At 44.5% G+C, this 26,945-nt stretch overlaps 1 protein-coding gene across 2 annotated transcripts in view; it reads left to right on the top strand.

The window, feature by feature from the left end:
* The window catches only part of LOC143149126 (uncharacterized), a 114,248-nt gene extending 89,509 nt beyond the window's left edge, over positions 1-24,739 (top strand). For both annotated transcript variants that reach the window (XM_076316221.1, XM_076316223.1), the window contains 2 exons: positions 12,889-13,120; positions 20,578-24,739. In XM_076316221.1, coding sequence (XP_076172336.1) covers positions 12,889-13,120; positions 20,578-20,909 — 564 coding nt within the window. In that variant the 3' untranslated portion in view covers positions 20,910-24,739. The remainder of the gene's footprint in view (positions 1-12,888; positions 13,121-20,577) is intronic.
* The last annotated feature ends 2,206 nt before the right edge of the window (positions 24,740-26,945 follow it).

The following is a 26,945-nucleotide window of genomic DNA, read 5'->3' as shown; positions in this document are numbered from 1 at the left end:
GGGATGAAATACGGCCGCGTATCATCCCCCGGGGCAGTTACCATCGAACAAGAGTAGGAGAAGCTCAACGTACGCCCGAGATTCCCATCGACTTCGGCTCGTTTCGGGCCCGACGGCCGCCAATTTTTCCACGGGACGTGCATTTGCATCTTTACGACCCTTTGACGTTCCTTTCCCTGTCATTTTCTCACGGTGCCGCGCGTCATGAATCCAATGACAAATCGCGCGCGAGCGAGCCCCTGCCCGAGCCAAACGGCACGAGTCCCGAACACCGTGCGCGTTCACTCCGCTCTCGAGATCCCTCGCGTTTGTCGACGGTCTCCTGAAAGCGATCCGTGTAAAACTTTGGCCACCGTGGAACGAGATATTCTCGTTATATTTTATTCTATGAATCGTGGAAACACTTTTACGGGAATTTAACCCGTTTCGGTCGTGTCTGCTCTCAGCCAGCAAGGAACCATACTAATTTTATACTTTGTTCGATTGTGTATCAGTTTACACTTTCTCGGAACGAACCTGAATGTCTCTTATTGGAGATAATGGAATTCAGGAAAGAGATATTTTTAAGGAGATCGTAACTAAGGTATTGATAATTTTTGAAAACTCGAGCAGGTTTCGACCGAATGTTTCACGAGTTAATTTGTTCAAAATTGACGACCTTGGAATCCAGAGGTCGAAAAGCTCCAAGCTTGAAAGAAAGCTCGATAAAAAAAACCGAATCGGAAGGTATCCGCGAATTCAACAGTTGACGTCTCGTGAGAGAAAATTTCTGATCTCGAGCACTCAAGGTCGTGGAAAAGCTCGACATCGAAGACTCTCGATGCTTCGGTAACGGTAACGACCGATCGCAAACGTTCCATTTCCACTTGGAAAAATATCATACAAGCCGAGAGAGCTTTTAAATTCTGACCACGGTGAAAGCAGCTTTTCTCGCCCCTGTGCCCCCTCGGTTCCATTCCCACGAGCGTCTTTTGCTTCTCCATTTTCCCGGGGAAAACTGCACGTAAACTGCATTCGTTTCACCGGGTACCTTCCGGCCAGCGAAGAGCGAGAAACAAGCGAGCAACGTTTCCATACGCATAATATTCCTCCAAAGAGGAGACGAATCTGCCCACGCGCGTGCACACGTATAAATTTATTAACAGCGAGTGCGGAGACCGCGAGCAATAAATGAAAATTTATATCACCGACCGGTCCCGAGGAACGGTCTCTCGTTCGTTTGTTGTTCACCTTCCATTTCCCAGCGGCTCGCCATGGACAGAAGGAATATTTATCGTTTCCTCTTACGACTGTAATTGCGCGCCATTGTTCGAACGATCGGACGAAAAATTTGATTTTCAGTGGCGTTTCTCCTCGCCACCGGGTCCCCCCCGTCCAATCCCCTTCTCGATTCGCGTGCTTTCGCATCTGTTGCGAGCGTCGCGCATCGGCGTGCCGCTCGCGTTTGCATTTTTGCGATATTTAACGCTCTTAAGCTTGTTATCCGTTCCCGTACAATATCGGGAACGCGTGGATCTCGCAAATTTTTCCTGCCGCGGGAACGATATTCGTTAAAAAGGATTTTCGCGCGGGGAATTGTTTGTAACGTGTTTCGTTTATTAACGTCGCGTCCACCGGAGGAAATAACGTATCGGTTTGCCATCCACGTGAAAAGAAATTAATACAAACCGAGAAAAAGGGCGTACGAATGATATTCGAATGAAATTTATCTTCCGGCTGGAAACGATCGATCCAATCGAGAAGATCGCGAAGATTGTAATAATTATCGTTTCGCGAACAGTTATGAATTTTTTCCGGAGAATATTTCACCAACGATCAATTAACGAGCATTGTTATCGCGGGGCCGATTCCATCGCGTTTCCAAACGAATTTCGCCAACGCGTAACGCAGGATTGGATCGTGAACTTTTTAATTACTTTCGTACGAGATATTACGTTCGACGTTATCGGAGCTGTCGGGATGGTAATACAGCCGGAAGTCTATTTAATTTCCGTGGCGTTGATCGGTTCGATGGCTCGGATAGTTTCGGCCCGTGTTACGCGCCGTGTCTACAACGTTTTCAAACACTCGGGCCGCCGCCGCCGCCGCCGTCTACGTGGAAACTTCGGTCATCTCGCTGCACTGTTTCGATATTACGGTTCCTTTCGTCGAGTATTAACGTCTACGCGAGGCAGAGATGGATCTTCGATGTTCGTTCGCCCGTTCGCGTGATCCTTAACACCGGTTCTCCTTCTTATGTTGTCAATCTCGACCGTGGCAATCCTTCGTATCACTCGGTCGGCTGAAGATCTGATAGAGTGCACGGTTATTCATTTCTACTCCCTCTCGCTATCTGAATTGTTATTATTATTAAATATCACACGCGTTTGTTGCTTGAAAATATATACAATAATATGTGTAATTGAATTTCACGGGGCTTGGAGTTGTAACAACGAGGTGAAAGCTAGGGTAGTTGTATTTGAGGTTAGGTTCGAACAAAGTATAAATAATAAGAAAGATAAGTCAATGACAGTAAGAAGCGACGTGCAGCTAAAAACGATGTTTTGGAATCCTAACCTCAAATACATTTACCTCCCTCCCTCCTCGTTGTAACTCCCCTAAAAAAATTAATAATCTTCCAACTGACTCTACTCTCAAACATGTCCGTTGCATTTATTTATTTATTTATTTATTTTTTTCATTTATATAACATCTGTACCGCACAGAGTCCAAGGCATTAGACATTCAAAGGAAATATTCATTTATTACGAGAGACGAGGTAGGTTGAAATTAAAGTATGCAAAAGACGAGGATCCAGCCAAAGTGTCGCTTCTGAACCTGACCACGCCTTGAATAATTTTTCCTTCTTAAATTTCCATCTTAATTCGGCCAATTTGCTTACATCGTCTTCTTTCTCTTGTTTCTGATTGCGTTCGCGTAACAACTTTAAGGTTAGGTTCGAACAGCGAGCCGTGTGAATACACGTGTGACCCCCTGTGCACGCGACAAAGACCTTTCGGTAACAATAATAATGAAAATAATTCAAACGACCGGCGAGTACGTATCCAATTTCGTTGTTGGGGAGAGATAGAGGGAAAAAAAACGAGGTACGGTTAATAATGTAAATCCGGCGGAACAATAAGCGACACGGTTTCCAGCGCTCGCCACGTCGATAAAAAAGCAGCATGATCTTTGCACGTGCATCCAGCACTGCGACATTATTAAATTTCTCTGTAGCGTTTCCACCGCACCGCGCTGCGCAACGTGTCGGGAAGCTTCGCAGCGTGCCGCGTTCGGAAGTAAAAGTTAGTAAATCAACGTTGGGGGAATGTTTTTTTTTTTTTCAACCCCCTCTCTCCGTGTCGAATGGCCGGGCGTGTACGAGCTACGTGATGCATCGACATGTAAATCTCGCGAATTTGTGTAATTGTCCCCTCGATATTTGTCATCGAACGGTGGGAGGGATCACGTTCGTTTCCATTGTAACGTTAAACGTGGTATCGATGAATTAATCGTCGCATAAATATATCGGACTTAACGAACAATTCCACGAAAATTCTTTCTCTACCGTTTCAGAGATTTGTATCGTAGAATTTGCACCGTATCGTAGAGTATCTGTACGCTCGTTTGCGATCGTTTGTATCGTTAACGGATTCACGGTACGCGTCGTTACTCGTTCACGTTCGTTCGTTGTTGTTATAATTTTTCGGATCACGATACACGGTGCAAGGAATTCACTCGCCCAGGTCTGAGCACGAACGGTCCGTTCTACTGCCGTATTGCGAGCGTACAAGTAGTACGAGTCGTTGATACGGCTGGCGTCTGACCACGAATGGCTCATACCACGTACCGTTTTACGTTACCGCGGTAACACACAACGTACAATTTGATGCATATTCTGCACTGTTTCGTCGTGGTAAATCCGAATACCGTAAGCTTAACGATACAGGTATACGGTTTGCGTCTGATCACAAACGGAGTGTACTACTTGTTTTCGCTCGCAGCACCTTTTGTCTACTCACAATCAGAGATCAACGAATCTTTGTCAGCTCAGTCGTCACACCGAGTACTCGACTTTTCAATGCTACAATATTTATTACGTCCGCAATGTCGACCGTCAAAAACTGTTACGTACGCGAACTTCGATTCGTTCCTGTTACGGTCCGTGTCCCAGTTCCGGATTCAACGTCGAAACGTTGTAACGTTCTTGTTACACGAAGAAAAAACGAATCGTTAATTTTTTGGTCCGTTTAATTCCAGGTCCAGCGGGTCCGGACTCCGTAAAATCGTCGCGACGGCCTTTCCATACGATTTCCATACGAATCGCGCAACTTCGGAACTGCCGTGTTCCGGCAAGCTGAAACTTTTAATTTTCAAGCGTACTCGCCGCCCCCTCTTCGCTTTAATCGCTCGTCGAGTGCACCGTGTCGATCGCGAACTACGAATTTCGACCCCAATTGCGAATCCTTGTACCCTACGCCCGCGGGGGTAAGATTTCCTACCGATTCTGTCGTAACGAAAAAAGGAAATCGGATAGATATTTATTGTCAACAAAAAAATTAAATAAAATTTGAAAGTGGATCTAACACCTAATCGCAATTCTAAATCTTAGTTATTATATCCAAACAGTGAGGTTAAGGTTGTGTTTCATTACCAGGAAAGAGCATCGAGTGTAGTTGATCGAGAAAGAAATTAAAAAAATTAAACAACTGTTTCAATTTAGGCAAACCCTACTTAGATCTTGGAGACCGTCGCGGAATTTTAGCCCGAGACGGAAATTCGCGAGGTTGTTCACGGTTCGCGAGCTTCGAGGAAACGTTGTACGAACTCCTCTCTTTTTCTTGGCCGGTAAATCGACGGAGACGGTATTTATTATCTCGTTAATTCTCGTCCGGTGGCACGGGCCAGCGGGTCCTTCTCGTCCACTTCGACGACATTGATTTACGTCGCATTTCCGGTGCAATAAAGGCGGCCCCCCTCCCGCCCCCGCGGCGCGCGAACTCCGGCCATCGTCGGTGAATTTTGCGTCGCGAGCCAGCTCGTAAAAGAACATCGTTCGAGGCGACGAGCTCCACGCTGGATGAAACAACATTGCTGACAAATGACGCCCGATTCCGGCCCGATGGGAAGGAACGCAAATGGCGGCTGCACGTGAGAAATAAATTGACCGTTACGGGGAACTCGAGTACCATAAACATTAGTGCCACCGAAGTTTATGATAAGAAAGTATGACGTTATCCTCCAGCCGCTCGAAACTATTTCCTCGTTGTAGGAGTAACTTTTTATAAAGAAGTTAGAGGTTCGTTATTATTTTTACGGAGTTGGGAAAATTTACCATGTCGACGACAAGTCGAACGTCTCGTACGTCTTTCAATCGTTAATCATTTGATAAGTGATTAGAAAGCTTATATTAGCTACGATGCATTTGACATTGGATGCAATTCGTGTTTCAAGATTTTACTCTGATGGTTTTAGAAATTTCCCGAAATTACGCGAGCGAATTATTCCAGGGGAGCGATAGAAATACAAAGTACACTCTTCTAGTAAATAAAAAGAAATTTTTTTTAAATTTTTGCTTCTTCGAAAATATTTACGCGATATCCAGATTATTAAGATCGAAAGAGTATCGTCTCTTTCGGTAAGGAATTCTCGATAATAATTTTTGTTTCTTGTATCTCGTCTCGTAGTGTCTCTCCTCACTGTTTCGTTATTGCGTATAAACATATATAAAGGAATAGCGGTTACAGAAACGCCATCGCCAGAGAATGCGCAACTTCTTGCGACGAAACGGTATTCAACGCGAGTTGAAATTTACAGTCCGTGCAGCAATGTGCTCGTAATAATATTTTGCTTGCTTCCAGCGGTTTCCCTTCCTGTTCGTCTTTTTCGAGAGAGCTAGAATGAACCGTGCCAACGAGCGAAATTTAATTCGGTTCGCGGCATTATTAATTTCGAGGAGTGCGTCGCGTTACTTTTTCGACCCGCTTTGCAACCGAGCATCGAAGAATTATTAAACAAACGTACTCGATGTTTCTTGAACGTCACTGGAACGTTTCGCGAACGTTTCCACCGTTTTCCAAATTTCTTCAAAGAAGAGCAACAAGCGTTTTAACGTTTCGAACCTTTTTTTTTCGAAACCACTCTATTTTCATACGACCAATTTCCTCGCGCTCGGGCATCGAGTCAATTACGAACCGTGTATTAAAGGCAACCTTTGACCAACGTTTCCACTGTTTCGGTCGTCGTTGCGTTGCTCCGGAGTCCGTGTAATTTTAGACCCCGGCGTGAACTAATTAAAGTAATGAACAACCGAATTTGCCCAGCGTCGAATGGAATATTTCAGCGGTTGCTTCGACGTTGTACGCGCTCTTTCGCGCCTCGCGGGTGTAAACGAGCGTGGTAGCGCGCGGGAATTAAATATATTCAAAGGGTATTAATTCGAGACACGTTGAACAGCAGCTGTAAAAATTACTGCGAGGGAGTGTTAGACTTTCGGTGATACGGGAATGTTTTCCGATGAACAAACATTGTAAACGGATAAACCAGCGTGGGGGATTCTTTTCTCGCTATTTGTTCGCTTCGTAAAAAATAATTTTCTTCAAAAATTCTGTCTACAATCCGATTCTGAGGAAAATACGTACATAATAACTTCCCTTTAAAATTGTCCTATTCTGAAAAAAGAAAATATATATGCACGCATATTGAATAGAAATACTTGGAAATTAAGTCTTTAGAAATATAACTAGATAACGACAGGGCCTAACAAAGTGCTTACATCGTGTAGGTATTGTATCGCATATTTTCGTAAGAATTTACAAATGAAAAGAGTACTGGATGAAGAAAGAGAGAAATATATTAAGATACCAATGGAACCTAACGAGATGCTTGTATCGCGTAGACGGTGCATAGAGTAAGCTCGTATTTATACGCGAAGCACCAAAAATGATTTTACCTCGAAGCAGAGAATTCTTGGCTCGTGGCTGGTGGAAAACTAAACGGTAGCCCCCTGACAATTATATCCCAACATCCTGGAAACAAACCGCGAAGAGATGTCCCGCCACGGGCGTGCAATTACCCCCCTGAAAAATGGATACGCTCGCGGAAACACGATATTGCGAAATATCCGCACCGAGGAACGAAGAGGGCCCCGGCTCGAAAGTATATGCCCTTCATAAAACTGCGTAACGTAATTACGCGGGATACTGTGGACTCGAGAGGTGGTAGGGGCCGTAGGAGGTCCGTTTCCCGTTGCAATTCCGACGAAATGAATGCACTGGGTGTGTATCAGCGGAGCACGTTGCTTTAATAAATTGCGTCTATGCGTTTCTGAGCGGTCGCGTCGCACGGTTTCGTACGACCAAGCAAACCGGGCGTTTTCACGCTCGAATCCACCCAGCCGGCATTTGTTATTTTAATTATCTCGCGCACGGGCCCGTGCGTCGCCCACGGCTCGTGTTTTTAGCGCGTGCCGTACCAATAAGTTGCCGAATTGTCTGGCGAATTAAATTGCGTTACCTTTGGCCGGGGAATTGCACCCGACCGAGAGAAACGAGGGAAATTGGATAGTTTTGGCCGAAAGGGTACCACGAGGTTCCTACGAACGCGATTAACCCGAAGTCGCGTTTGTTTTTATCGTCGAGTGGTCGATTAGCCGCGATTTTCGTCCCGTCTGCGCACGAGAGACGAATTTCTCGCCCGGCCATTGTCGTTGAGATACTTCTACGCCACTGGGATTAATCTCGACTCGAATTTCGACGAGAGGGACGATCGATGGAGGCGATGACACGATTGGCGTCGTCCGAGGCAATTTGGGAGGCCATTGTGGCCACCGTGACACGGACAAAGGGGTAATGTGTCCTTGTGCGTTCGAATATTGTGCTCGGTTAATGAAGATGTAAGACGATTGAACCGGCTTGCGTTCGCGACGACACCCTCTGTCCGTAGTATTTGCAACGTCTTGATGTATTTCTGATACGGCTTGTCCCTACGCTGCTGCACTCCGTGTACACCACGGTGGTATTGGCTGCGAGATATTTGTACAGGGCTTTTCGTAAAATGTGAATTTCAACGTTGGGAACGAGGTTCGACGTCCACCTTCTCCGCAACGCCCTGTAGAAGGTTCGAACGCATTTCATCGAGTCTCGAGTATTCTCGAAAGGAAGCGAGACACTGGTAGACTCTGGTAGTCTATATAAACGCGCAAACTTTGTCATCGTTCTTGCCTATTAAATCCACTTCAAGAGCAAGTGGATTTGTCCATCTTTTGTGCAACGTCCTGTATAGAATTCAAGTCTATTTCATCGAGTCTTAAGTCTTCTCGAAAGAAACCAAAGCTTCAATACGTGTACAAACGCGTAAACTTCGTCATCGTTCTCGTCCGCTGAATCCACATCAAAAACAATGTCCACTTTTTGTGCAACGCCCTGTATAGAATTCAAACCTATTTCACCGAGCCTCGAATACTCTCGAAAGGAAGCAAAACTCCGATACGTGTACAAACGGACAAACTTTGTCATCGTTCTCGTCCTCTAAATCCATTTCAAAAACAATGTCCCTCTTTTGTGCAACGTCCTGTATAGAATTCAAACCTATTTCATCGAGGCTCGAATACTCTCGAAAGGAAGCAAAATTCGTCGTGTGTACGAACGCGCAAACTTCGTCATCGTTCTCGTCCGGTGAATCCACTTCGAAAGCAATGTCCATCTTTTGTGCAACGCCCTGTAGAAAGTTCGATCCCGCTCCGTCTCGAAAGGCGACAAAACCGACGAGACACGTGCCCGAGCAAACGAACGTCGCGTACCATTTTCGTTCTCGTACCCGCCCCGAAACGGTTTCCCGCGTTTCGCGTAACGCCCCTTGTACAGCTTTCGCGCGCATTTCATCGAACGTGGATATACCGTTGCCGAAGAAGGAGAGAGCGACTTTGTCGAATTATTCAAAAAAAAAAAAAAAAAGAAAAAAAAACCCTTTTCCATCGGGGCTCGAGTAACACAATACCCCAGTTACTTTCAATACCACTATACCCTCCCCCTATACCCCGTGTTGTTCGGTCCATTCATTAAAACGAGGCTGGCCGATCCACAGGCCCGAACAGCGTTCGTCCGCAGGCTGGAATCGCGGCAAATGAGATTGCCACGGGACCCGCGTTTGCGAGACTTTTAATTACTCCCGCGGGCAGAGCTTTGTCCGTTTCGCCTGCTGATTATGCGTGTCGTTGACGCGTCACGGCAGTCACCGGTTTCTGCGGACCCGATCCCCGATCCTGACGTTCGTCGATGTCGTTTAAGCTCGAAAATTACCGACCCGTGAGTTTCCGCGACGTAGTTACACGATTCTCCCGGTGCAAACTTAACCGCGACCGTTACGTAAAATTTTACAGGAGCGTTGCTTCGTTCTATATTCGTCCATCCAACCGCGGACTTTCAGACGTTTAATCTTCTCTCGATCTCCCGGAGATCGTCCCCGGCTAATCTTCTTCAATCCCCGTCTCAACTCTTAAGAATATCGGTGACGTTTCTTCGTCAAGGTTCTCTTCAACTCTGGGGATAACGATTTCACGAGTCGGGAGTAAATCTCGCCCACGGAGAAACGGACACTTGGAATTTCTGGAACCTGGAGAGGAGACCGGGGGTACTTTTGAAAATTTTTAGATAAGGTGGGTGAGAGGGAATCTTGAAGGAAATTTTGAAGCGACGAAAGAGAGAATTGGGGAACATTCCGGGACGATGAAGAAGAGGGAGTGTAATTAGAGAACGTGCGGCGGGAGATAGAGAAAATAATTACCGATATTGAAATAACAGGGTGAGAGAATAGTTACAGGAATCGATTGGGTGATTGCCAGGGAGGAATGGAATTTTATTTAAATAAAACGCCCAGAGACATTTCGACTCGTTCGGAATTCTAATTCTCGTTCAACGAGTAACGGATAGAAAGCTTAGGTAGATAACAATTGTGCGCCTCTAAAATCATTTCGTGCAACAAATTATAACACGGTTAATTAGCAGAGCAAATTACAACGATGTAAACACAATTTACCGTACATTTTATCTGTTTACCAAGTATTATTATCTAAATTGTTATTCAAATGTTCCCTAATTTCTATTACAAATTACACAGCTAACGAGAAATACCTTCGAATATGAAACAAAATAATCGCGCTCGTTCTATGATCGTTTCAATCTTGTAACAGAAATATTTTCATCCACCAGAGAATGCATCTCGAAATATAGGCCGGTGGTTGATCGATTATTTCACTTCTTTCGACGATGGGAATTATTTAAGTCGTTTAAACGGTACCCCGGGTCTTTGTGCTCGTTTCGTTTGTTTTTTTTTTTTCTTTCGCGCTAAACCTCCGCGTTTTATCGATGAAAATTTTCACGACGAGGTGAAACGACCGATTAAAAGATTTTTATTCTCGGTGCAGAACGCAATCTTGAGGCGAGTCGATACGACGATATTATTTCTCCTGGGTTAATCACCGGCGACCGGTCCGCCAATAAATCGCCCCTAATTTGCTTTAAGCACCTCCTGGAATTATCTGTACCAACACCAAAGTCTCCGGGATTATCTCACCGACTGTGTCCCTCTTGCCGAGCGGCCGATATTGCGCGTTCCAGGGTGCACCGCGGTTGTAAATTAACTTTAATGCATATCCTGGTCGTTTGATCGCGTCCGAGAACTTTGGATTCGATATTTAACGGGCGGATCGATGGAACGCGTTTGGGTTCGTCCGCCATCGTTCGAATACAGTCTCGTAGACCTCGATGGTCTGGATTAGCTTAGATCTCGGTTAGACATAAATTAATAACCGAGTACACATCGAGATTACGCTCACGGTTAAGCTCTTGGGTTAGGTTCCACGAGGACCTTTTCGAATTTTAACCCTTGATACGGTGACATTTCCGCGTGTCTCTGATAAGGTGGATCCTTTGTAACCCATTGGTCTTTCTCTTCGACAGCGATAAATATTGCCTTAATTTGCATCCAGAAACGGAATAAGTTACTCGTATCGCTCGTGTTTTTTTTTTCTTTTTGAAACTCACTTTCTTCGAATCATAGGTACACCATATCGTTTCGTATTTGTAAAAGAAATTGCAATTATTCTCCCTCAATGTTTCCTTCCACGTACTATTATTGTCTACTTCTTTTACGTGAGAATATTTCTTGGATAAAATTGTAACAGTTTTCGATTCATTTTCGATGAGTGTCCTAGTATCTTTTAACAAGGTGAAGCACCTGGAGATTATTATAGTCCAAAAATCGTGCTAGGAATTTAATGCAACTTTCAATGCAAATGGGTCGAATGACAATAGTTGCACGAGGTGCGTGCAAAGAAAGATTCTTCGGGACAGAACAATTACTTTGTTACTTTTACGAAAGAGTAGGGAACAAATAGAAAGTTTAACGCAACAACGGTGACCCACCATTACCATTTAAATCGTTCAAGGGGTCTTAATTGTTTTCGACCTAGTTCGAGGCCACTGATAGTTCTCGAGTGGAACGACGAGAGCGTTTTAAACGTTCGTTGTTGATATTTCACGCGACGAGGAGGGTTTCATAAATTTCGATTCGATGGGATACCGCGTACTATTCGCGAGGAATCGATGGAATATTTTTGTACGATTCCCCTCGCCTCGAAGACTTATAAATTCGCTGACGCGGTCTATTCCGTTTCGAGAGTTTTTCGCGTCCATTATATCGTGGTGGCCCTAACAGCTTGGAAGATCCATCGCGGTGAACGTCTGCTCGTATTTTTATAGCCCCTCTCCCCCCCGTCTCGATTTTGCGGTCTAATGTGTTCTTAAATCGTCTATAATATATTTCGGTAGTTTCGGGGTGTGAGAAATTCTCGATAAATCGAGCCGTTGCAATTTGAATCGATTTAACGGGGAAAAGAGTCGCTTACTACCCCCATAGCCACCTCGAGTAATTCGTAAATTCGGTGCAATCGTCGCGTGTACCGTGATGGTGTAATCCTGGAAACGTTGAAAGATAAACGAAGACACCCGTGAACGACAATTGCGAAATCACGATCGAAAATAACGTACAACGAAATTGCGAGAAATCGAGGGATAAACGATCGTCGAACGCTGCAGTAGATCGATCTGTAATCCCGCAGGGAGCCGCGTCGAATTACATTCGATATCGGTAATTATGCAAATTACTTGGACGTATTTGAATTTCGATTTAAAAAAGAGAAAAACAACCGTAAAATCCGCCGCTGTATCTCAATCCAATGAAATTGATATTCGAATCCGAAACAACGAGACACCGGGACGCGAAACTTTTGCATTTAACCGTGCACTCATTGGAAGGCGAATGTCGTTTCGTTTGCATAATAATTGGAATCGAATGTTTAAACTTCGCGTTACGTTCAAGTGTTGAATCTTGAACAAAAATATGTATATTGTATTTTAAAAATAATTGAACACGTTGTCGTTGGTTCACCGAGCAAGAGACAGCTTAGAACTCGAAAGATGGTCGAACATTATAGAACTAAAAATATATTTTTTTACGTAAATCGAAAATAACAAGAATGGTTCTCGAATTTGTTCTTTTCGATTTCCCTTCAATTAAACACACGCCACGTGTAAATACAACCGATTTCACAATATTTCTCACAAATGGTTCTAATAAATGTGTCAGACCTAGCGTAAATGCATTGCCACTCGGACCAAAGGACCGTTAATGTAAAGATTACCGAAAACTCTCTTTGGGGTAATTAACAACTAAATGTAGCTATTTTCGAATTATCCCGGTCTGGAATATTCAACGTATTTCGGAGCGTAGCAAACCAATAGCGTTCTCCAAATCTCGAGCAAGCTTCGATCAAAGCGATTCGAACGCATCCTAACGCGTCCGCCGAGCGTGAGCGTAATAAATCCATAGCACGGCTTGTATTGATTTCAGATAATGGGCAAGTGGTACGTGGTAGAAGTGTTGGAGCACAAAGTCGATCCGCAGAAGCCCATAAGCGGATCGTACATCGTCGATTCCTGTCCGATTGTCAAGCTGCGAGCCCTCGAGTACTCCTCGCTGAGGCTTTTGTGGACCGAGGAGGCTGGAAATCTCGAGTACACCTTCCGGATACCGGACATATCCAGGAAACCGGGCGTCTGGATCTCCAGCTCCCAGCAAAACGGTAAATTTGTCGCATTATTTGTCCAGGAGTATTATATTTCTCGTTATACACCCCCTGAGTGGAAATTCATCTTTAACGATCTTTGGTAATTACTCTATACGATTACCATTATTATCGTGTACGTGTTTTACAGTCTTTGTGTCTCGATCTTCGAGGAGAATCTCGTTTCCGAATTGTTGGTCATTTTCTTCAATCGATTATTGTAATTCACGTGGTTCATATTTCTCGTGTGCTCTCCTCTGAGCAGAAATTCTTCAATGGATAGTAATTTCGTTATTCAATTATCGCAGTCTACGTGTTTTGGATCTCTCGTGTCCCGTCCTGTACAGAAACTCCTCGATTGTTAATAATTTCTCCATTTGATTATTACGACGCGGTGCACTGTCCCGATCTATTTTATCACCGTGCCACCTGCGTCCAAAGTTTCGAAAACCCGGTTTGGAAAATTATCTTAGCTTCTGAATGCGAAACAAACCAAGCCGAAGTCTCCATTGTCTTGTCTACGGAACAATATTCAAACGTTTACCGCCATGTATCTATAATCTCATTTGTGCCTAACGCTCGCATCGTTGTGTTAATGCCTATTCCAATCGTTATCAATCACATATAACTATCTCAATCCCCCTTCCACCTGGTATACGAAATTCCCTAATCGTGAACAGCTAGAGGGAATACCTCTGGCTTGGAATTCGAACGCTGTGATCGGAAACAGCATTGCCGTAGCAAAAATGAAATGTATTGGCAGGAAAACGGAAAACGTCGCCCGAAGGCATTCTTTAAAACTGCTCTCAGTACATTCGTTTCAAACGTCAAAAATTTTATCCCGATATACTTCTACTACTATTATCACCTTCTTGTCGTTTCTTTGCTACTCTCTTTACTTCGATCTATGATTCTTTATTATCACACTTTTTATTTTAATTCTCAATTAAATATAGACTCTTCTTTCCCATCGGAACAACCTGCGTTCCAACTTCGGGTTAGAAACGTAATTAAAATTAGATTTAAACCACAGAATTCGTGCTTACTAATTTACAAAAATAAAACGCGTATATATAACTCTCTGGTAGATTGGAATAAATACCTGAACCCTAAGGCTACACCCTGTGTACATACTTTTGTGCCTGTCTTAAACGGGGCGTAAAAAAATAATTTTTCAGACACTTACCTTCCTCCCGACGAAACGTACACGCGAAAAATTAAATTTCAGGGGAACGTTTGAAACAGTGGAGGTCTTCTTTGGTAAAGATTTCCCTCCCCCGATAAATTTCCCCAGCAGACGCCTCTTAACTCCGCGAGGATAGGCAACGGAGCCGTCTCCTGACGCATAAAACGGAAGAATAATTTCCTCGTGAAATGCCCGGAGTAGCGACCTGCGAAAGCAAGACTCGCTGTATCCCTGCTACCTACAGCGAAGGAGAATCCATTTCCTTCTTCGTTGAAAGTAACGACCGAGCTCGATAACTTCCGAGCATCCGGGTTACGAAGTTCTTTCAAAGACGATTATCGTAAGCTGGCGAAGCAACCGAAAATTTTTTACGCGATACGAAAGGAAACGTACAATTTTCGGTTCCGAACTCGCGACGAAATTAGGCTCGCGGCATTAGATGCTCGTTTCGTAACCTCTTTGAGCTTTGGCGAAGAAGAATGTCGAAGATCTTGCGAAATTCTTCCGAAAGAATTTCGGTTCTTGACCTGATACAACCGAACAGCTTCTCTCGTCGAGAGAGAATCCACTTTTCGTGCTACGAAGCTTTACAATCCTTGGAACTTATTTATTCATACAAAGGCACTGATTTTTGTACACAGGGTGTGTCTAGTAAGTAGAATGGAAAATAGAAGAAAGCGTGGAGGAAAATTTTGTAGCATTGAACAAGCTCTATCGTCGTGTAGGGTGATTATTTCGGGGAGTGCATCGGTGCAAGATGCACTTGTTTTTTTGAATAGAATTTCTCGTATCACACCGAATAAAACACTATCAGAGCACGGTGTCGCGTTACTTTGACGGATAAACGATTAAAGTTACTACGGCTATTAGTTATATTTTCTGTCCGGGGAAAATGATAAAAGTCCAGTCTCTTTTTTATTAACATAACGCGAGATTAAAATCCAGACTACGAGAACAAATTTCACGCAAGTTAAATTTATGAACGCAACTTTTTAAGAAGTTTAAATTCAGCAATTCGTTACAAAGAAGGAGAATATTAAATTTGTTTTCGAAATAGCGAAACTTTTACTTTTTGCAACTATGATACCACGGACTCTTCAAATATTTATGTCCGGGGTGAGTCGATGAGAACTGCTATCCGCAATATCTTGTCATCCATCGAGTCGATCGAAAAACATTCTCTACGAAATACATCGTACCCGAGGACCCTTGTCGAACGAATACCTTTTCAATTTTTCATGTTTTTCATTTCCAGACAAGACGAACATGTCTGTTAGTTTTTCAAACGACGGTACATTCTCCTGAAATCGACTCAATGTAGCCTTACCATCGGTCGTCTAATTCGTTTTTTTATCGACTACAAGGTAGTCCTTAAAAGAATGCAGTACCGTTTAAAAAACTCAGTCACGGTATCTTTGACAACGAGATCGTGAATTAAAAATGAAAAATTCGTTCGACAAAACACTTCGGACAACAATTCTAATCGATTCGCCCTGTCCACGACGAAGTAATCCAACCGAAATTGAAATTAAATACAAGGTTACGCGAAAAGTAACAATCTTCCAAGTTCACGGAACGAAAGTAATCGGGAAAAATGTCGACGCCAGATTATCGACCGACGATTATCGAAGAATATTCATTTTTTAATCGAACTCCCGGACAAACGTTTCTCGTTGTTTTCCACTTTGTACCGTAGCGTTCGAGAATGTTTTCCGCCGTCTCGGCGGAAAATCTAAATCGCGCGTCTTCTTTAAATCGGCATCCAGATACGGGATAGCGTCTGAATGAAACTGTTCTCGTGAGAGTTGTTTTCAGCAGCTGTCAGTTAGCACCGAGGGGGAGTTTCAATTCATAGCTGGCTCTGCCAGCTGGGAATCAATGAGGCATACAAACGCGATAGGACAATGAGGGTGAAACAGAGCGTAACCGAAGTTAAGAGCGGCGCAGACGCTCTGTAATAAGCAGTCGACAGAAAATTTCCAAGCCGCCATAACGAAGTTTCGCGGGATCGATTCCGTGACAGTTCTAATTGCGAGTAAGACGTGGATTAGGTGTCGTTGGATTCGGTGAGGTTAAGCTAGTTTATGACTGAATTAGGTCTGCGCCAGGTCTGAATTACTCCACTTCACGTGTAACAAGTTTGTAAGTTTGGTCCCGCTTCGGCTTGTCTGTTCCTAATCCCACGTTGGTGCTGCTCAAAGCCCTCGTGGTACATTCGCGTCGTCAATAATTCCAAAGAGGACATACACACTTGCCGCGAACTTTCCAAGCGTTTCGTTTCCAGTCTACCTAGGAAATGTCGTTCCACGTGAAATTGAACACTCTTTAAAACGAGTACGAATATCCTCTGAATTTTGGATGCGGTTGGACGATGGTTGAACCCCATTGAGACCGATTATTTCGTTCGAAGCGGATACAAATTGATATCTTTGCGACCATATTGCCTCACATTGGGAAATTATCTTACCGTCTTGTCGATGCTTTGAAAAATCGATCGTGTAAAATTGTTCCAAGTTAACCCTACAGGGTTCTAGACACTTGCTAGAAAAATACAATAAAAAGAATTCTCTCTGTTCAAAATTACTCGATTTGAGTTCTCGAAGTGTGAAAGAAGCGTGAAAGATTCTTCTCACGATTCTCACTATCCTCTTTTTAATACCATTAAACAATTTAAAAAATTTGAGAGGGTAAAACAATTTTGAAAACCATCGATACGGGTATTACCGTTCCAAACGAACGGCTCGCGTGACATTGGAGGAAATTTTCGAAATTGAATTTGAATCGTTTCGGGACAATGGTCTCGAGATACCGGGCCAAGTTAAATGCAACAAAAAGGAGCTCTTTCTATACGAAATTACCCGAGTGTCGTTAGATCCACGGGGCTTGAAACATCTCGAGCGTGAAAGATTCCCCTCCCTCGGTCTGGTTCGTCGATGATCACCGAGGTGCCGTTTTCGCCGAAGACTCGGCCGTAAACGACCGCGTTATAAACGGTTAATTAACCGGCTGGCTGGAACAAAGTGGGAACAAGTCCCGGTGATTAAAGTCCCGAGGTGCCGGAGGACAGCGATCTTAATGAATTCCAGGTATGCGGTGTGATTATCGGTTAACTGTCAACGTGAAGGGGGGAGACGTCGTTCGGCACGTCCTATCCAATTACCGATGCGAGAGGGTTGGTGGGGATGATATCACGGGACGAAGGAGTTGCGAGAGAAAATTCGCGAGAGACCGACAACGCGACCGATGAGCCGGAAAATAATTTTTCGAAAAGCCCTTTACCCGGTTCCCCGGGTTTTTTTTTCTTTCTTTTTTTTTTTCTTAATTCCGCGGTCCCATTCTTCCGAACGATTCCTCGAATGCCACGAGTGCTCCAACAATGCGCCCGCGGATCGAGATCTCTCGAAGCTCTTTTCAACTTCTTCTCACCGAGCCCCACCCTCGTCCAGATACCGAGACCTGAAACGCGAAATTTGTCCTACCGAGTTATGTTCGCTCGCGTCGTTCCCCCGAACCCGTTTATTTCACCAGTTCCTCCTCCGTGTTCCGAGAAAACGAAAAGAGAGGCGGGGACATTCGTTCGCTGGTTCGTTCGCGGTTCGATTACGAGAAATAAATTGCATCTCGAGTCTGGTCGGAAAAGGGGAACCGAGAGGAGCGCGAAACTTCACTTCCGGAGGACTCGAAGGGGATAGACGCGTTCGTGTCGATAATTAACGGATGAACGTCCAAGAATTAATTAAGAATGAATTTTAAAGGGACAAACGGTTCGGGTAGGGTGAGGAAACTTGGGAAGATTTTTGCAAATTTCAGCCGGGGGAAACGGAATCGTTCTTGAAATTTTAGCCGGGAGAATCGGAAAGATTTTTCGAAATTTCGCTTCGGTTTATTCGAAACTCGAGAACGGGAATTTTATCGAATTTTTCAGCGTCTTGGTTACCGCTCGCTGAAACGGTGAAAAGTGGAGAAACAAATTGACCGACGTAACAAAAACCGGTGTACAACGCTCGTTAACGCATCCCGCAGCGAGAACAATTTTTAAGCGGTAGGTGCCAGTGCAATAACGTGCCCTTTTTATTCCGCGTATCCTATTTCCATTTTTACCGTTTCTTGCCCGCGCAACGGAAGCGATATAACGATGAAACCGGCGCAAAATTCGATGTTCCCGGTTAAAAGCATTCGACGGGTTGTTTCTGCGAACTAGTTTTTTTTTCCAGACAGCATTAAATGGTAAAATTTACGGAATTCTCGCCGTTCTTTGTGTCTGCATTCGCGTTTGGTGATACGCAGTCTCCGTGAGAGGAGTTCGATTAAAACACGGGAAACGAATTAAAAATTCACGTTCGTTGGGATAGGGGGAGCGAACAATTACGAAAAAATATTCGATTCGGTATTTTCTGCTCCCTCGAGACACCGAGATAAGAATTTTTTTCATCATTTCCGCTCGCGCGTTATTCGTAACGAACAGGTTAAACAATTTTCGCGCAACTTTCGGCGGATATAATCCCGGACAAACGATTCGAAACAATGCGAAAACGTTGTTCGCGACTCTATCCGTTCGAGTTTCACGTGGGCACGAACAGTGGGTACAATTAATTTCATGCTATTACACGTCAATATCTACGAGCTGGTGACCATTTACACAGCGAAACAGTTTAATGGACGACGCTGTAATATTGCGATGGGACGTCGCATCGACGTTATTGCGATTGGCACGTACTAGACGCGTGACAATCATTCTCCGAACTAATAACGCCCGATGTTTTATCCGTGATACGTGCCGACATCGGCGATAACGTAGTCACGGTGCCATTTTTAAAATCCCGCGAACGTTTCGATAATTTCTGACAACTATTCGAGCAACGTTCCACATTTCCGCGTAACTTCGTTTCCGTACACGGAACGCGCTAAGAGCGTATACACGGAATGCTTCGGTGAACACGAAGGCAAATTCGTCGGGAGTGACGATAAAGAGAAAAGTTAATTTTCTACCGAAACAAATTTTTCTAAAGAAAATTTTTCCAAACAAATTTTTCTAAAGAAAATTTTTCCAAAAAAAATTTTCCCCCAAAAATTAACGCGTTCGTAAAATACACTTGATTATCCCGTGACTGTGTCTCCGCGTACTCCTGACCAACGATAAGTACACCGTCGATATCAGGGACGATGATAAAAAGAAAAGTTAATTTTCTATGAAAAAAAAAAGAAACTTTAACGAAAAAAAAACTGACGTTTTCGCAATGCCTCGACGCGCACGTAAAACGCACGTGACCGTGATTCCGTCTCCACGTATTCCTAATCAACGATGTTAAGTACACCGTCAACGACATAATGGCGCGTAATGTGACAGATTTCCAGCGGTAGCACGCTGACATTCCCAGCCAGTCGCAGACAATAATCAGACTCGATTCACTGATTTCCGCTGGTGGATCGGTCTGGGTCGCGAACGGTCGCACGTTCCCCGATTCCGAGCCATTTCGTCGTCCCTGAACGTCTGAAGAGTAGGAGGAATCGCTAATCCGTTCGAGGAGCTGACGTTTCGTGGACTCATGATTCGCGCGCTAACCGCGAGAGGGGGAGGGTCTCCGACATCGAGCAGCCGCTCAAGGCCATTTCCCCCCACTATCGATCACAGCGGGAGAGAGTAATCCTAGGTTATGTCACTTTGCACAACTGAAATAAAAATGATTGTAAAAATCGGGTAACCTTTGGCGTCGAGTGGCTCTTCGAGGCCGTTTTCCCTCGTCAGAGATCGTACTAGGTAGGAGTGGTGGATCACAGTAGGTAGGAGGAGTATGTGCACACTGTGTCACTTTGCATAATTGAAATAAGAATGATTGTAAAAAGGGGGTAGCCTTTGACTTCGAGTGGCAGCTCAAGGTTACTTTTCCGAACTACGGATCACACTAGGAGAAGTACGTGTGCATAGTGTCACTTTGGCTTTTCGAAATAAAAATCATTCTGGAAAAGAGATGTCTCCAACATCGAGTGGCTACTCGAGGCCACTTCCCCACTATCGATCACGCCAGACGAGAGTACTCCTTCTATGCTGTGTCGGTTTACCTCTCTGGAATGAAAATCATTGCAAGTGGTGTATGTATTCAATGAAAGAGATAAATGCTAATATTTTTTCACTGTGAAGGATAATGAACAAAATTTCTCCATAATTGAATATTACAATCGATTTTAATTCGATCGAAATTCACTCGAGTGACACAATTATGTATGTATATATATTAAACGTCAGGAAATTCCCCGAATAATTACTGGAGTTTCGCGATGGTGTCAACAGGTACGCTGGCGAGCACGCGAGACAGACAGTACAATCAGTTCTCCGGGACGGTGCACGTGATGAAGGCCGTAGCCTCGGACATGGTGTTGACCTTCTGCTCGGGAAGACCTGACAATCAGCTCTACTCTCTGCTGCTCGCGCGGGAGCACATCCTCCAGAAGAGCGACAAACGCGGTGTCCACAATCTGCTCGGTCGTCGGGGTCTCCACATCGCCAGCATCCGGGAGACCTGCGTGAACCACGCCACCTGGAGAAGAGGATCTTTCGAGTTGATCGGTTGGATCACGTTGATAGGGGTCCTCTCATCCGGCCTCCTCCTAGGCCCCTGGTAGTAGGCTAGTCGTAGAACGAGAAAAGTAATCAAAATCGCGGGAAGAATCGTTAGCCGATCGAGCACCGTACGCAACGATCGATCTTGCTTAACAGGGAGGACCGATCGATCTTTCGAACGATCGGATCCAATCTATCCGTAAGATTGGTGAGCATCCCTTCGCAGTTTATCGTGTTTTCTTTTAGAGTAAGACCGTGCTCGCCACGTGCAGTATTTCCGACAAGAATTATCGCAATACGTGTAGTGATTTCGATGCTGGGGGTGTAGAATTCTGATCGAAGGAAGGCAGCTAGAGAAACGACGCGTAGTGAACTCGCCGCGTGACAGCGATTTTAATTTCTCCAGTTTCGCGCGTATCGTGCCACTCGAAACTCCTCGAGACCGGAATCGATTCCGGATCGAGGATTTCGAGCGTCTCGGAACTCTTCGAGGTCGGAATCAATTTGAGATCGAGGATTTCTCGGCGTCCGGAGGTATCCCCTATGATACGAATCTTGGCTCGAGAAAGATGAGAAGCATTTTCACCCGAGTTGGACGCTATAGTTCGCGAGCGTCTGTTGAGAAACGACGCGGCCGATATCGGTACCCTCGGGTCCTCTTTTCATCGCGAAAGAATGCCCTTAATTGCCGAACGCGGCTAACGATCCCGCGTCTCGTGTCCGTTGCACGAGAGTACCAGGCGCAATCGTAATAAGAATCTCGTCGAACGAAAAACGCGCCGGTTAGGTCGTCGCGACGTCTGGAAGGGTTTCCGTCGTTTCGGAACTCGCCACTCCGAGCCAACGCGGATCCCTGTTCTTCGCGATAATGCCGTTCCAGGGGGACTGATCCTGTCTGGCGTTGTATCGCGTTACGTCTCGGGTCACGTAGATCTCGGTTTGCCCCGGTTCGTCCCGTCGCCATTGTCGCGGCGCTATTTTCGCTTCCTCGGAAGGAATCGTCCCCTCGGGTACCCTCGTCCGACGTAAGACAGACTCCAAGCTCGTTCAGCTCACGTGTGTTTAGAATAGTCGCGTCGTTCCGAGAAGGGTGATCCAAGCGTTTGACGTATCCACGATTGGCTCTTTCGGCTCTTGATCGTCGAGTCGTGAAACAACGCGAAATTATATCGCTCATTGTTTGTCAGATTTGTCCATTTGTTGCCGAATCTTCGCGAGAACGTCACCAACGGACTGACGAGATCCTCCCGGTTGAAACGAGTCCAAACACGAACCCATTCGGACCACTTTTAATTTCGCGTTGCTAAACTTTCTCTTTTTTTTTTTTAAATAACCGGAATTCCATGTCGGTAAAAGTGGTACGAGTGTGCTCATATTTGGACTCGTTTTACTTGGGAAAACCTTGCTGCGATCATTTTTTATTTTTATTTATTCTTTCAGCTGTTGATCATCAGACAGCGAAGTTATACAAAATTATAACTACCACTGTCGTTGAATCTTCGCGAGAGTATCGCAAATGGATTGGCGAGGTCCTCCCGATTAAAACGAGTCCAAACACGACCCCATTCGAACTACTTTTAATTTCGCGCTACTGAACATTTTTCAAAAATGACTCTTACAAGGCGTCGGAAAATGTGGTCCGAATATACTCGTGTTTGTACTCATTTTACTCGGGAAAACCTCGCCAATCGATCGATACCATCCTCGCGTAGATACACTCTAAAGGCTAGTCTTTCGTTGTTTTTTTTTTTGCGTTCGTCGCTATATAGGGTTGACTGAGGAAACATATCAACAGAACGGTTGCAATCGCGCCGTTCGTACGAAGAAGGACATCTAGGAGCGGAACGGTCGATTTTTGAATCAAGGTACGAGGAAGAATTTTCGTCCGGGAATATCCGCCACGGCGACGGGGCCTGAAAGAGTTAATCGCGCGAAGAGGGAGGGGTTAGGGAGAACCAGACTCTTCCAGCAAAGATAATCCTCGTACGGGAGGAAACGAGCTTCTCGTGAACAATTTAGTCGCGTTAGATAGAAGTGCATGTTGTATGTATCTCGGTTCGTGGATTTAAGAAGACAATAACAGTTTTGCGTCGATTCTACGATGAGATACGGTCTCGATAGCGGATCGTTGTGATTCGTTCAACCAAACGAATAGGTCCGATAAAGAGATTCTGATCCGTTTCGATGAATCGAACGACGGAGAGAATTCCATCGCGGAAATCGACGCCTCTGTTGTTCCAGCACAAAAAATACAACCGTGTGCACGTTGTACTCGGAAGTGCGTAGAAGTTACGGAAGAAAAATCTAATTATTATTCGTGTTCCATAGGAATTACAAAAATTTCTTCCCTGAGCGCTCGACGGCAAAAACGTGTTCGAGCGAACAGCGCAACGATTATATCACGACTTATCCTCTACCGTCTTTTTGCTGTCTCGAGCTCGTTTTAGGATAGATGGAATTTCGATTTTTTAAGTAAGCCACGATTAGCGAGAATTCCACTTCGAAACAATTCTCCTCTCTGAAGAGTGCGGGGAGGGGGAGTATGGGACGGACGAGGAGAGAAAAGAACAGCGTTGTACGATTGTAAAATAGTTCGACTTATCGTTAGATGTTACTCATTGTCGCGAAAATGGTCGCGCCCGCTCGACGCGACCTAAAACAATTTGATTGAATCGAAATAGCCGTGTCGTCGACTCAAATTTCTCACGTTCTCGCTTCCCCGGCGGGATCCGCTCGCTGATCTCCGTATCCTTTTCTACTTGCCGCGTAAAATTCGTTGGGGCGATCTTTTTGTATGAACACCTTGAATTCTCTGCCAGTCTTGGGTCTTGTATCCATTTTTATACGAACGTTTCAACGTACAAAATTATATTGTAAAGGTTTTACGCTTTGCTCCATTTTTCTATGCGATTGAATTTGAATACGTGTTAGCGCGCCACCTGTGGGCGTTATCATTATCACCGAAAGGAATCCGATTGGGTGAACAATCGGTAAAATTTTGGAGGGTGGAGGATTGGTTCACGCGCGAATATGAGAAAGAAACGAGTCGATAGTATAACGGTTGAAGATTAATCTCTGAAAATTGAATGTAAAATAACGAGGTGGGTAAAGTGGTGGGTGGCGGCCATCTTGGAAGAATTAACGCGCGAATATTCGAACGAAATTCTGAACACGTGATCGACGAGTAATCGACGCGTAACTACGTGATCTTGGTCTCGATCAAGATCGAAAGAAACTCATTGTTACGCGAACGCCATACGTGGCTAATTGATAGTTGGCGATACGTGATCCTCGGACGTTCGGATCGACGAAACGTAAGCGTTACGTGATACGACTTGGGGAACGCGATCGAGCTGCCCCACAGATGGCGCGTTAAAGTTTTTTTTTACTCGCGCGTTACGTATTTCCTCGATATATTTACAAATGTGTAAACGAATGCGTTTGAGTGTCGCGCGAGTCGTTCAAATGCATTGAAAAGCCCGCAGCTTTTTGCGTCGACGCGAATTTGTCCGACGAAGCAACAAAAAGATGAAAAAAAAAAATATGGACGCTGTTACGAATTCGTTTAAAAATTGAAGGAACAAAACTCGTTGTCCTGTATATATATCCTCGGATCGAATTGCCCGCTGTCGTTTCGCAGCCTACGACGTGTACTTGGAGATGAAGATATACATATGGGGAACTCGTTAAATTATTGTACACTCAACGGCAATCGCAAGAGAGTACGCCATGTTATGTTTAAAATGCTCTAGAGTCTTTATTTATTGTACAGAATGCTCGATATATATATAAATAAATATATATATATAATATGTTCTAGTACCTAATACGATGTAATCGTATGCTTATTATGTGTATAAATATGAAACAATAAAGAATGAATTCGACGGTTCCTTCGAGTATTACTTCTCGTCGGTCCTTGGCAACTTTTGGCGTCTCGTTTCGAAAACAAAAAACTAACAAGAAGAATACTTGACTCAATCATGCCACGAATACCATTTCGTTCAATCTCGTCTTTATTATAAAACATAAAGATAAAGCATACCCAACTTTCCTATATAAAATTTAATCCTCTGTAAGATTTATTAAAGACAATTTTCTTAATTTTCGCAAACAACGAATATACATCGACAAACCCAAGAAACCACAAGAGGTAACGGTCACTATTCCTGGCCCAATTTTTCTCAAAATCGAATCGAAACTTCAAATAAGAATATACAACGTAAATACAAAGTTTCATCGAAGTACATTCACCCGTTTGGTCGCGATAAATTCTCAAGGATCGTTGATCGAAGGCGTGCTTTTCTGTAAGAAAAAAAGAAAAGAATGTTCAGAAATTTCACAATCCTTCTTTACGGGTCGTGGAAGTAAATATCGTGCGAGACGGCACGATGGCCGCTTGAAAAACGCGCTTTTCGCTCGTCACTGCGAGCATTTCGCGAACAGCCGCGCAAAGCTCCGTGCAGAAAATAAAGTAAAAAGAATAAGAAGATCGCATTAGCCCACGAGTCCTGAATACTGAAGAGCTCGCAAAGAATCAAGGGGTAGAAAGCTTTCGGTATTACGTAACTCTGTGTACCAGCCGGCTAACTGTTCCTCCGACGAAAGATTGCACCACGTGGGGCGGCAAGGGGGTGGGACCAGAGACGCCACCGACTAATCTGCAATCCTGGCGTCAGTCAGAAATTAGATAGTCGAGCGGACAGGGGACGGAAATATTCGAGAGATCCGATAATTAAAGTTAATTTCACAATTAACCCACACCCCACGGACGCGAGACGAACACCCACAAATATTTGCCTTCCTTCCTCGCTTCCGTTTTTCCCCCTCGGGGTTCTCGTTCTTTTCGTTCTTGTTTCTACCGCTCCTTACGATTACTTCGAGTTCGATAAGCCCTCGAAAAGTTACAATTTTCGACGTAGCCACGTAGAGTCTCGAATCGATTCGATCCTTGGAGAACCCTTCCACCGAGAGTAATCTTCTTCGTTAAGAAAAATTAACGTTCTCCGCATCCGTAACCCGTTGAGCCGCAAATTAATTTTTTCGTAGAGAACGAATGTAAAATTATGAATGCAAAGTTTCCTACGAACCTCCAGGGTTGAAAGTATATCACGAAGGAATTGATAGGAACTTTCAGAACCGATTTGATAAGTTTTGGGTTTCAAGAACTAGCCGCTTATTCCTCGGAGTTGAAACGAAGGAAAAGAAGTATTATAAGTATAATAATTAAGAACATTCAAGATCCCTTTACGGAGCTCACTTGTTTACAGTTCAGTCGTCTTCACATTCCTAATCTGATCATTGAATTCATCGCGACGATTGCCCAACAAATCCCTCGATCCATCGAGATTCGGATTACTACTTTTCTCCAAAATTGATATCTGTGACAAATTTTTCGTAAAAAATCCTACTACACGTATCGACGCTCAGCATTTTGCAGAGACTGTCCTAATTTCTACATAGAAATCCAAAAACCCTTCGAATCCTTAAATATCCGGAACGTTGTCCCCCTAACACGGATCCCGTGGATCTCTCTGAATCTTTAAGATTGCACAAATTCGCCCGGTTCTCGATGCGTCGATTCGTAAAAGTAACGACAGAACGAAAATCCCGGGACCGTTTGATTCGTTGAGCGAGAAAAATAAATTAGAAATCCTGTCCGATTCGCGACTCGTAGGATCCGGGAGGCTGTCCGGCACGTTTCCCCCGCGTCGTTCCATTTCTGATCGCGTCCCTCTTTCATTTCCATCTCGAGTCTCTGGATCCCACCCACACCAGTTCCTTGGACCGGTTTCCTCGGATATCTGCCCGTTTCATCCGGCTGGTCGTCCTCGGGTATTCTTCGGTGGTTCCTCGTCTCGGCCCGATCTCTCTTAACGATTTCTTCTCCTATCCGATGCTTTCGTCGCGGAGATGTATGCTAACGGTCAAAGGGAATCCGGAGGCACAAAGGTCCGTCAACGTTGGGTGGAAAAGTTTTCGTTGGGCGAGCCTTGTGCCAAGGTGACCGGAAGCTTCTCACGGCAAACACCCCGTAATCCGTTTAAGAGGAAACCGACCAAGTTGCCCGCCTCGCGTCACTTGCTCCTCGCTCGTTA

This window comes from Ptiloglossa arizonensis, chromosome 7, assembly GCF_051014685.1.
Source record: "Ptiloglossa arizonensis isolate GNS036 chromosome 7, iyPtiAriz1_principal, whole genome shotgun sequence".
Taxonomy (NCBI): domain Eukaryota; kingdom Metazoa; phylum Arthropoda; class Insecta; order Hymenoptera; family Colletidae; genus Ptiloglossa; species Ptiloglossa arizonensis.
This window is presented reverse-complemented; position numbering and strand designations above follow the sequence as displayed.